The 12,899-nt window shown below is 36.1% G+C and overlaps 1 protein-coding gene across 5 annotated transcripts in view; it reads right to left on the bottom strand.

Annotated features, from left to right (window-relative positions):
• The window catches only part of PGM2L1 (phosphoglucomutase 2 like 1), a 73,853-nt gene that overhangs the window by 5,156 nt on the left and 55,798 nt on the right, over window positions 1-12,899 (bottom strand). For 2 of the 5 annotated variants that reach the window (XM_073808469.1, XM_019946618.3), the window contains 7 exons: window positions 12,571-12,668; window positions 11,682-11,862; window positions 9,849-9,942; window positions 9,393-9,522; window positions 8,971-9,160; window positions 5,136-5,269; window positions 2,358-3,121 (listed from right to left, as the gene is read on the bottom strand). In XM_073808469.1, coding sequence (XP_073664570.1) covers window positions 3,019-3,121; window positions 5,136-5,269; window positions 8,971-9,160; window positions 9,393-9,522; window positions 9,849-9,942; window positions 11,682-11,862; window positions 12,571-12,668 — 930 coding nt within the window. In that variant the 3' untranslated portion in view covers window positions 2,358-3,018. Of the gene's footprint in view, window positions 1-221; window positions 1,185-2,357; window positions 3,122-5,135; window positions 5,270-8,970; window positions 9,161-9,392; window positions 9,523-9,848; window positions 9,943-11,681; window positions 11,863-12,570; window positions 12,669-12,899 lie in introns of those variants that run through there. The other 3 variants (XR_012333422.1, XM_033862296.2, XM_073808468.1) reach the window with 2 other exon arrangements.

Here is a 12,899-nt window from a genome sequence, read left to right as displayed (position 1 = left end):
CCTCCCCAGTTCCCATATGATCCTAAAATACAACATCCTAGCAGGAACTGAATCAGTAAGAGAGGTACTTTTTCTCACCTCCTCAAAGGCCTCCCTGGTCTCTTTTTAGTGGTCACTAATAAAGGAAAACAAAAGCATCACTATCTGCTCATCATAATAACAAGTAAACACAAGTAAACAACTTGCCCACAGCCAGTTCACTCCCCACTTTTCGGGTGATAAGTTTGCCCTTCACACGAAGCATTTCCTGTGCCACCTTACTGACCTTTCTATTGTTATTTCTACTGTTTATTTCCAGTGCTTTGATCTTGCCCCATTAATTCTTTCCTTTTCCCCAAAGCTCTAGAAAATACCAGTTTTGATTTACACACTCAATGAGAATGCATTCATTTCCATGATATTATTCATAAACAAAAAGATAAACAATGTAGATCCTAAGGCTGAGACCTACCGGCCAGTACTTCTGTTTCCCTTGGTTGGCTGGGGCTACTGAATTTATTCTGTTAGGCAAGTGTACACCCACTATGTCAAGTTCTTGTTAAATATGCTTAGACAGACTCGAGAGCTTGGCTAGAATCAAATAATTCCCTCAATCTATACACTTCAGGAACATTTGTAAAATTTTGTTAATTTTAACTTTGGATTTTTAAATTTTTGAGATAAGAATCCAAGCCTTAATGACTTTTCACCTTGATTAAGATGACTCAAGTGTTGCATTATATTAAAGCACTCAAAACTGTTCTGTTTATAATAGAATGACAGTATGACACGACTTTAGTGATTATGAATGAGCTATTGTATCATTTTAGCTCAACTTTGTTCTTCAGTCACTGAAACACAGATACTAAAACCCAATATACATATTTTTCATATATATATATATATATATATATATATATATATATGTAGCATTGTTCATACAACTTTGTAGATTATAGGCCATTTCCTAAATTACAGTCTACATTCCCAAAAGCAAATAAAGCAAAAAATTCTACACATTTCGTCTTTAGTGCAAAGCCTTTGAAAACAAACTCATTCAGAAATAGTGCTCTACATTTAGCTCTATTATCTACAGTCACACAAGACTCAGCTACAAGAAAGTAAGGAAGGAACAAATTAACAATAGTGCCAATACAATAATTTGAAACTCACATCTGGATTATCTGGATTCAACCAAATGTTAGCTGCAATAAACCAAACCATGATTTAATAAATATTCTAGTCAGTTCAAATTTTATATTATTATTATTATTTAGGAAATAAATTCTCTCATACTAGTTATCGCCCATAGGCAATTTGTTTAGTATAATTACGTACATCCAAGTCCTCATTATTGTTACCTCTTAACTATACCACATGTACTAAGTACTCTGTGAGCTATATAGGATAGGATACACTTTAAGAAGATTAAACAACACTTCTCTATTAACTCTTTTAGAAGATGCAGAATCAACTAAAAATGACCTTCCAAAAATTTTTTTTTCCCACACTAAAAAAGATAAATAGTATTCTTGCGATCAGAAATTCTACAGAAGTCAGCAAGATGTTAGGATAAATTGGACTTTAGTTTTATTTATTTATTTATTTATTTATTTATGGCCGTGTTGGGTCTTTGTTGCTGCGCACAAGCTTTCTGTAGTTGTGGTGAGCGGGGGCTACCCTTCGTTGTGGTGCGTGGGCTTCCCATTGCGGTGGCTTCTCTTGTTGTGGAGCACGGGCTCCAGGCACACGGGCTTCATTAGTTGTGCCTCGTGTGCTCTAGAGCACAGGCTCAGTAGTTGTGGCACACGGGCTTAGTTGCTCTGCGGCATGTGGGATCTTCCCGGACCAGGGCTCAAACCCGTGTCCCCTGCATTGGCAGGCGGATTCTTAGCCACTGCGCCACCAGGGAAGTCCTGGACTTTAGTTTTAAAACATGTAGTTTTAGTGTTTCATAAGATCTAAAATCTGGATGTTTTATTTCTTAGTAAAATGAGCATCACTTCATGTGATAAAGAAATAAATATACTTGTAAAAATGTAATTTAAAGGTTAGGCTTTTAAATAAATTCACAGCTCCTTTCTTAGTTTGGATATTTTTCTTTACTTAGAGGTTGTGATAACTGACACAATTCTAACATGAAGATCCTTAACTACAGTTACACTGAGCCTGCTTTTATTGAGATTTTTACCTACATTCATAACACTTTTAAATCAACAAACCTATTTGATATAGAGGGGAAGCACCTATATAGTTTGGAAGATTTTCTTTAACTGTCTGCAAATTAACTGATTAAATTATATTCAATGCAAGAACACTATTTCAATTCAAACCATGCCCTGAGAAGGCACTGAGAAATTTGACAAGAACCAAGCCACTAGGAATGTTGCCACTACTGTTTTATGTTCGGTAAATGTCAGAATTTTAAATACATACAATAAATTTACACTGCACCAAGAGCACCTGAAACAAAGGTGCTGAAACCACATATTGTAACATCTGTTCTAAGCTAGAAATGCTAAATACCTCATTTCAAATACTCTAATTTGTAAGTTAATACCTGTGATGTAACAATGACGCTTTTCCACAGTATACTGGGAACAGTGCCATTTTCTTGCCAATTCTATGGATTAATTTCCTTAACTAATTCTACAATTATATAGCATTTATCTGCCTTAAAAAAAACGTGCTATACACAATTACAAGAATATGGAACTAAGCTTAATCACACTTTACTAAGAAAACTCATTTGTATTGTTTTGTTTCTGTTGAAGGAAGAACGACGTGTTACCATAATACTTTTAATGTAATGACTTTTGTTCAAGATTATGAAAAAATTTGAATCATTTCTCTCCAGACCATTTCATTTCAAATGTATACAGTTTGTTTAGTCAGCCAACCAAAAAGAAAGAAAGTAAAAGGAAAAAGATAACTCGGCCAGATGAGACAGAGAGAGAATGCTAACTCGAGTTCAATGCATGAAGTTCTTGGTTGTTCTGTTCCATGAGCCAGTGCAAAGCAATGACGTACTGGTGAACACTACACAGAACGCCAGGTCAGTCCATTTTTCCTGGGCTCAAGAAAATTCTCAATCAAAGCTTCAATGAGTTTCTTCAATTCCTCTTCTAGTAAGGCAGTGTCACTGAGGAAAAAGGTTAAGAGTTTTGAAGTTCTTTATTTTCATAGCCTTAAAACAACTGGTAAATGAAAGAGAAATTCCCTCAGTTAAAACAAAACAAAACAAATTGAGACCAAAGGTGGGAAGAGGGGAATCACACACACAGAAAACACCATTATCACAAACTGAAATTGAACTGCATTAAAAGGAGTTCCTTGGTACATGAAACATGGATGAGTTATAGTATATCTAAAGATTTCTCCTGAATCAGATAACTTAATGGCTTAGAACACCAATATCAGGTATTAAGATAAAATGGGGGAGGGTGGGAGGGAGGGAGACGCAAGAGGGAAGACATATGGGAACATATGTTTATGTGTGACTGATTCACTTTGTTATAGAGCAGAAACTAACACACCATTGTAAAGCAATTGTGCCCCAATAAAGATGTTAAAAAAATAAAAAAAAAAAAGATAAAATGGCTTCCTGAGATGTGACTAAAAAAATGAGATGTTTATAAAATAGCAAGTATTCCCTTCAAAATTATCACCTGAAGAGGTGCCACTGCCCAGAACATTTCTAGGAATGCCTCTTTAAAACTGCCTTCACAGTCATTTTACAAGCTACACAACAAATCAATTATTTTTTACTTTAATAATCAACCTTCATTCTTAACCAAAGATAGCATTATTCAATATGTTTTACTTCACACTCTGCTCTGAATGACTTCAGGAGGTCATTTTTTTCCCCCAAAGGAAATAAAATCTGCTCCTAAACACAAAGATTAGGGAAACAGTAAATAATGTAACTTGGGCTCTGAAGGCAATTCCAAAAAAAATCTCCTTCCCAAATACATATTGATCAATGACAACCTTATAGGAGATACTACTTACGAAAGTTTAAAAAGTTTAAATACCCTCTGAATATATTACTAAAGTCAAGTTAATTTAGTCACAATTTATACTCCTAAAAGGATATTAATTGGCCAGGTTAAGTCAAATCATGTTACACGTAGAAAATAAGAATTTGGCAATAAACAAACTACTTGTTAATCAATTCTTTATGTTCATCAAGAGTTAAAGCTCAGGGCTTCCCTGGTGGTGCAGCGGTTGAGAGTCTGCCTGCCGATTCAGGGGACGTGGGTTCGTGCCCCGGTCTGGGAAGATCCCACATGCCGCAAAGCAGCTGGGCCTGTGAGCCATGGCTGCTGAGCCTGCGCGTCCGGAGCCTGCGCTCCGCAACGGGAGAGGCCACAACAGTGAAAGGGCCCCAAACCCCAAAAAAAAAAAAAAAAAAAAAAAAAAAAAAAGAGTTAAAGCTCAGAGAGCCTTCCCAAGAATATAAATTCACTAAAAAATTAAAATTCAGTTCCCAAATAATGCAGCCTCTTTGGAAAACAGTCTGGCAGTTCCTCAAAAAGCTAAACATAGAACTACCATATGACCCAGCAATTCTACTCCTTATATATATATATGATATATACCTAAGTGAAATGAAAATATACGTCCACATAAAAACTTGAACACAAACATTTAGAGCACCATTATTCATAATAGCCAAAATGTGGAAATAACCCAAATGTCCATCCTCTGATAAACGGATAAAAAAATATGGTATATCCATACAGTGGAATATCATTGAGCCATGATAACAAATTTTTTAAAAAAGGAATAAAGTACTGATTCATGCTAACATGGATGAACCTTGAAAACATTATGCTAAGTAAAGATGCCAGTCACTAAGGACCACATACTGCATGATTCCATTTATATGAAATGTCCAGAAGAAGCAAACCTGTAATGACAAATAGTAGATCGGTGGTTGCCTAGGGCTGGGAAGGAGGGGAGTGGAGAGTGACTGCGAACGGGTATGGGGTTTCTTTCTGAGGTGATGAAAATGTTCTAAACTTGATTATAGTGATGTTTCCACAACTCTGAATATATTAAGAAACATTGTTGTATACTTTAAATGGCTGAATGTAAATTATACCTCAATAAAGCTTTTATATATATATAATATTTAAAAAGTCAATTCTCACCTCTGGTCAGGTGACGCACACATCTCTGCATAATACTTTATCTTTGGTTCTGTCCCACTTGTCCGAAGAGTAGCAACACAGCCATTTTGAAAAGAAAACGTAATCATTTGGCTGTTTTTACTCACAGGCAGCACCTATGCACAAATGCAACAACAGCTCAATTACACTTGGTACCTTTCTTGTTTTCAAGAGTTGTAAAGTACATTCCACTTATATGAGGTGTGTAAAGTAGCAAAATTCATAGAAAGAGAAAGTAGGAGCGTGGTTGCCAAGGGCTAGCAGGAGGGGGAAATGGAGACTTGTTTAATGGGTATAGAGTTTCAGTTTAGCAAGATGAAAAAGTTCTGGAGATCAGTTGCACAACAATGTGAATATGGTTAACACTACTGAACTGTACTCTTAAAAATGGTTAAGATGGGGCTTCCCTGGTGGCGCAGTGGTTGAGAATCTGCCTGCCAATGCAGGGGACGCAGGTTTGAGCCCTGGTCTGGGAAGATCCCACATGCCGCGGAGCAACTAGGCCCGTGAGCCACAACTACTGAGCCTGCACGTCTGGAGCTTGTGCTCCGCAACAAGAGAGGCCGCGACAGTGAGAGGCCCGTGCACCGCGATGAAGAGCGGCCCCCGATCGCCGCAACTAGAGAAAGCCCACGCACAGAAACGAAGACCCAACACAGCCAAAAATTAAAAAATTTAAAAAAAGGTTAAGATGGTAAATTTTATGTGTTTTTTTAGCTGCAATTAAAAATTTAAAAATATTTTTAAAAGAACTGTAAAATACAAAAGATTACATGCATAATAATTCACAGCTGTACCATTTACTAAACATTTATAATTGTACAGGCACTGGATTATATACCTTACACACATGATCTCCAGGCCTCAACAATAATCCTGCAAAGTAAATATTACTGCCAATTTACAGACAAGGCTCAAAGAGAATAAACGACCTGTTCAAGGTAATCAGCTAAGTGGCAGAGCAAGAAGTTTAAGCCAGGTCTATTTGTATGAAAGTCCAAACTGCCTCTACGTTTGCAAAGTGCTTTAGAATTTCAAAGCACTTTCACAGATAGTTTATCAGTAGTCTCCAAAGCAGAGTGCACATATCCTAGAGGACAGGCAAAACAACCCACTGGGGTGCAAAATATATATCTATTTTTTTTTACCTAAAAGTTAATACATGAAATGAAGCTTTATTGGGGTTTCCCTGGTGGCGCAGTGGTTGCGAGTCCACCTGCCGATGCAGGGGACACGGGTTCGTGCCCCGGTCAGGGAAGATCCCACATGCCGCGGAGCGGCTGGGCCAGCGAGCCATGGCCGCTGAGCCTGTGCGTCCGGAGCCTGTGCTCCATAACGGGAGAGGCCACAACAGTGAGAGGCCCGTGTACCGCAAAAAAAAAAAAAAAAAAAAAAAAAAGAAGTGAAGCTTTACTGACATTAAATATATGGATTAACACTGATACTCTTCCTGGATCACAAATCAGTCTGTGAAGGTATCTCAAGGGACCCATGGCAGTTGTACTAGGGCAGAAGGGTTGACAGTGGTGCCTTCCCTCTAGCGAGCCTGGTCCTCTCCGTGAGATCCCTCTCTCAGTCAGTGGTACTACTAGTTGCTTAAGACAGAGACCTTCCTTCCCTCTTTTCCACTCACAGGCCATCAACTAGCAAGTCCTGTCGATTCTATCCTTTATTTAACTCAATTTTGTCTGGCTGTCTCCATCACTACTACTACCATTCAGGCTCCCATCATCTCTCATCTGGATTACTGAAACAGCGTACTAACTGATCTCCCTGCCTGGAAGTCTGCCCCTCTCTAACCCACTTACTGCACAGGCCATTCTTCTTTGCACTCCACACTACAGCTGTAGAGAATTCCTTGTGGTTCTTTGAAAGAAAACATGCCTTCTCACCTCCAGACATAGCACTTGCTGCTCCCTTTGCCTGAAACATCCTCTGTTCCTCCCACATCTGGATAACTCCTACCCAGACTCTAGGACTCAGCTCACAGAAGTCCTCTGCAAAGCCTTCTGTAAGCCCCTCAAATCTGAGTAAGGGTCTTTCCTATGCTCTTCCATGGCACCCTTATGTACCCCCAGTAGCCCTTATCATTTTGTAAAGTAACCACTGTTTACTTGACCATTTCCCCACTAGACTCCTGAGTGTAGAAACAGTGTCTTTGTCATTACTGTATTGCCAGTGTGCCTGTGCCTGTAGCAAAGAAGGGTTTTAATAAATGCCTGTTGAACACACAGTTAATGCCAATCTGAAGTTGGAGAAGAAAGAACTCAGGAAGTCTTTGACAGTCACTGTGTGTGACCTTAGGGGATTAACAAATATCTACACTATGAGTCTTACAAAACTGTTGTAAGCATCAGTGGAGAACAGATAGGAAAGCACTTTGAATAACAAATATAAACTTTAAAGGGATTCAAGAGGAAAAAAGCAACACACCAAGAACTATTCTAACCACAGCAACATTAGAGAAATAAAAAGAAGCAAAAAATTTGGTTCTTTTCAATTAGTTTACGAAGACAGAAAAATAGATACACACATATGTGCACACAGAATGACAACTGAGAACCAATTTTTGTTGACTGGATGAAAATACACAAAGGGAATATGGGTAGTATTCTACATAAAAGGCTTGCAGATTTCCCAAAATATATTATGCGCCTAGAAGCTTGAGACAACATCAGAAATTATAAACAGAAATTTAGGCTAATAATTGTAATCATAACAATAACAAAATAAATATAATCAGCAATCTATAGGGCTTTTAAATATTAGTTGAGCACCCACTATGTAGGCAGGAGCTTTGACAGGCATAAAGCTATGTTAGAAATGGATCTGCCATGAACAAGACAATGATAACATAAGATAGAAAGTGATAAATGACAAGAGGAAGGCACAATATATAATGAAACCTCAGGAGGACGATATCGGATTATGGGACCTGGAGGGTATGTGGAGGAGGTGACATCTGCATGAAGTCTTAAAATGGCTAAAGTGTGGATATGCAGCAGTAGGAAGAAAAGGTAGACTGAGGAAAAAGCCTGAGCAAAAATAGAAAAAAAAATTTTAATGTATATATGTAAGAAACTATAAGTTATTCCATCTGGCTGGAGGTATAGGGAATAAAGTTGAAAAAGGAAGTTAAAACTAGAAAGATGAATAGCTTTGAAATTATAAGCATTTATTTATTTATTTATTTTTAGGTGCTAAGATGATAAGGTAAAACATTAAAATTTTTTAAAATTTTAATTAAAAATTTTTTTATTAGATTCTTTTCCATTATACGTTATTACAAGATATTGAGTATAGTTCCCTGTGCTATACAGTAGGTCCTTTTTGGTGATCTATTTTATATATAGTAGTGTATATATTTTAATTCCAAACTCCTAATTAATCCCTCCCCCACTTCCCCTTTCATAACCAAAAGTTTGTTTTCTATGTCTGTGAGTCTGCTTCTGTTTTGTAATATGCTCATTTGCATAATTTTTTTAGATTCCACATGTAAGTGATATCATATGATAAAATTATGGGCTTTTAGACTTTATTTTCAACATTATTTAGCATCATCACACCTTTCCCCTCCCTCCCTTTCTCTTTCTGTCTCTCTCATTCTCCTTCCCACTCCCCACCCACAAGGGTAGCATACACTTGGGGGAGTGATGAGGACAGGATGGGAGTCAGAGCCAGTTGGTGAACTTACAACTGCTCTGGAGAAAAACAATGGACCCTAGTTTCAAGAAACTCACAGGCTTGACCTTCAACTATTTTACTGTAGTATGAATTATTACAAATTGTTGAAAATTTAAAAAAAATAGGTACTTACTGATTTCTTATTAGGCTGGCTGCTATCATATCCAGTGGTAACATCTCGTATATGCAATATAGCAAATGTCCCACAAAACTTTGGGTATTCTTTTGGAGAATCAAAATTGCGAAGCCTTTCAAATATACTTTTGATGGTAGTTGGATCATAACACAAGAAATACGAAGTTTTTGAAATATGATAACCATATCTGCACAGAGATTTAAAGTGTTAAAATCAGATTTCAACTCACTCTTTCGAAAAGTATGTATTAAAGATAAGCCTATTACAGTGTTATGTAGAAAGTGGCAGTCCTTAATGCAGACAATTTTAGTACTTTTTAAAAAGGAATGACTATTCCTCAAAAATAAATTTAGAAGGTTAAAAGTAGCACCAAAATAATAAAAAAATTAGAATGCCAAATTCCTAGTAGTAGAACTTACTTTTCATAAACCTTAATCAGTTGTTGTTTCAATGTTATATTCATGGTTTCCAGGTAAGATGCCATCTCAGCAACAACAACGGCTGCACTCACCCCATCCTTATCCAAAACTGAAGTTCCACACAGAAAACCTAAGAATTAAAAACATAAAAAGAAGGAAAACATAAGCCTATATATAATTTCAATAGTTTTACATTTCTTCAGAAGGACGAATGAATTTAAAAGCCTAGTAATAGATGAAACCCACCTATACTGAAGGTATTTAGGGGACCTTTAAGGTCTTTTTTTTTTTTTTTTTTCCTGATGAGAAACGTATCTACACATTTCGGAGTTCACGGTGGTTTCTTTTTAACTCAAAATGCAAATCCAGATGACAAAAACTCCTCTGTACAGAATTAACTATATTTTAAAAAATGCTCTCATTCAAATTTCAAATATTTTAATATTTACTACATACCAATAGACTCTTCAAATGCAAAAAGGACTTCTTTCCCATTTTCCAGGAGGTCTTTTATCCTACTTCCAATCCATTTAAAACCTGGTAACGTTTCCTGAAATGCAGAGGAGGCTATTCTAGTTAAGTGACTCCCTCATAAAAATACATATTAGAGAAAAGCCTGTCACTAAATGCACATAACACTGCCAGAGTGATCTTCTGTTATGGTCTTCACCACAAAGATTTATATAGTGGTAAACATATAGTCATAAAGGGCATGGATACACACACTGTTGTGAATGATGACCTACCATTTTATCAAGCACAGAAAATAGGTGATGTAATCCACCAAATATAATCCAATAAGTGGTGATGCATATAGTCACAAAGTAACATAAATACACACATATATTATGATCATCTGCTATTTATCAAGCACTGTAACAGGTGCTTTACATTATTATCTTTTTTAATGCTCACAAAAACTCTGTTGCTGAAACAGAGGCTCAGAGGTTCAGTAAATTTGCCCAAGATTACACTGCATATAAGAGATCGAGCCAGGATTCAATTACACGGCTTCTTAGAAATTGTCCTTTAAGCTGTATTATAATCACTAATATAAAAGTGCCTATGAAGGTTGTAATTTAGTCCATCTGAGTAATCAAAGGCATTAAAGCTTTTTAATGATACACTTTTAACATTATCACAACATATACTTGAACCAAGTGTACTTTTACCATAACAGCATGGCCCAAATAAAACCATCAAAAAGTGACTAAGTCCTTCTTTGGAAATTAGATTTGAGGACTTTTCATCTGATGAGCTACTGTTCATTTTAAAGACATGAACTCTTTTAGAGTCAATAGAAAGAGCATGTAATACACAGTGACTCTGGAGCTCTCCATTACTAATTTAAGATTTCTCATTCACCTCTCTACCTCCTCACTGGGGAAAAAAAAAAGCCAAAAATCTCTGCAGCACCCCATCCCCAACAAAAACAAGGAGGCACATTTATAAATAGGTCTTTAGAATCATGTTCTTTTTTTCTCTTTTGTGTTCATTATACATTTTTCTTCCTACAAGGAAAAGGTTAACATTAGAGTAATTCAGAATTTTAGGTTTGAATAAATTTTCAATTTCTTCTGTTTTGCTATTTGTATTTTAGAAAGCCAGAGACTGGAAGTTCTATTTCATTAAGGAAGGTTCAATTTTCTTTTAGTTAGCCAATTAGTGTTAAGACCTGTAGCTTGATTGTGGCTCAAGAAAAGTGCCCAGAGGTGACTTTTTCACTGATATTTGGCAAAGTTGGCAGAGGAAAAGTAACTTAATTGGCATCAGTCCCAGTAGCTATAAAAGTGGTCAGTTTAACTGCTCGAGGCTCACAAAGGTTAATGATCTGTGCTGAGAGAGAGTCATTATTTGTTTTTTGGATGTAGAATCACTGGGTCTTAATTTGCAATCTAGGAGACTATTTAAAGTTTCTTAAGACTGAACTTGAAGAGCCTAAACATGCAGTCAATGACACCTACAATTTTTTGGAGTGGAGTTTATGTGATTGATGAGGTCACTCGGAGCCAGATTTTCTCAGTATGAAAGCCAGATACTGTTGTATGGAATAGTAAACATTAAAGCAATTTTTAAAGAACGTCCTATCTTAGTTTCAGAAACTCACATACAGGATGAATTTGGCTCAAGGTTACTAAACAATCAAAAAGATTAAGAAAGTGTTAACAGAATTAGAAAAAAAGCGGGGATTAGAAATGAAATCAATAAAAGTCAGTTTTGGTGGGAAGATGGCTTTAATTTATAGAGATAGGTTTAGAAAAGGAGCACAGAGATATTATCTATTCTTACTTCAAAGTGAAATCCTTCTTTTAGTGCAATTGCCTTCAAAATTTTGGAAGAGACTGTGGTGGCTAACATATAAATGTTCTTCACATCAGTATTTCTTGATTTATTTTTCTTCCAGCAATCAAACATCCACCACCCAAACAAAGCTGCCAACTCATTCCCTGTGAAAACTTTCCAATCACCACTGTAGAGAGAATGAAAATTCAAGTCAAGACCTTTATAACTTCTCATTAAAACTCCTTGACCCCAGGACCTACAAATTACCATCATTCACACAGGAAAACCCAAAAACTACTGTATGGGATTTTTGAGAAAACATTTACTACTACGTCTCTAACTGACCAGGGAGAGCTTAGGGTAGGAATGGCAGCAAAGTACTTTGAAAAATTATTATGCTGTTACGTTTATTTTCTTACTTAATGAGAAATATGTTATAATATGATGTCCTCTTTATGGAAAGACATTTGTCACCACATTATAATGGCAAAAATACACAGCAACCAAAAGCACCATGATTAGGAAATGATTACACTAGTAAAGCAATCTGTTGGGATACTATGCCAGTTTAAAAATGAATATTTTAAACAATATTTAAGGACAGAGAAAAATGCTCACAGTACAATATTAAGTGGAAATAATCAAGATACAAAACTATATATAGTATGATTACAATTTTATAAAAAACAAATATATCTTAAATATTTGAATAGAGAAAACATAGGGAGGAAATGTCAAAATATCAACCTAGGTGGTTATCTCTGGATAGTAGGCTTACGGGAGATTTGTTTTCTTATTTTTTTTTTTTTATTATTTCCAATGAGCCTATAAGACTTAAAATCAAAAACTATTTTTCAAAGTTTAAGCTTTTAATCAAATAAGAGGTTCTACTTACTTCTCCTGAAGTTCTGCCACTGCCAGTCGGTCTGCATCAGGATCTGTGGCTAGCACTATCCGGGCATTTTCTTTCTCTGCCAGTCTCAAAGAAAGTTCCTGAAATGGTGACCCAAAAAGCTGGATTGCATTGAAGATGTTAAATTCAATGTAATATTCCTAAATGTGGGCACTATGTTAGTGATATGAATTCTAGAAGGAACATAGTTTGGCTAACTTGTTTTTTTTACTTTATTTTACTGAAGTATAGTTGATTTACAATGCTGCATTGATTTCTGCTGTACAGCAAAGTGATTCAGTTATACATATATATACATTTGTTTTCATATT

Source organism: Tursiops truncatus, chromosome 8 (assembly GCF_011762595.2).
Source record: "Tursiops truncatus isolate mTurTru1 chromosome 8, mTurTru1.mat.Y, whole genome shotgun sequence".
Lineage (NCBI taxonomy): Eukaryota > Metazoa > Chordata > Mammalia > Artiodactyla > Delphinidae > Tursiops > Tursiops truncatus.
The sequence above is the reverse complement of the archived record's forward strand: the minus strand, read 5'-3'. Positions and strand labels throughout refer to the sequence as shown.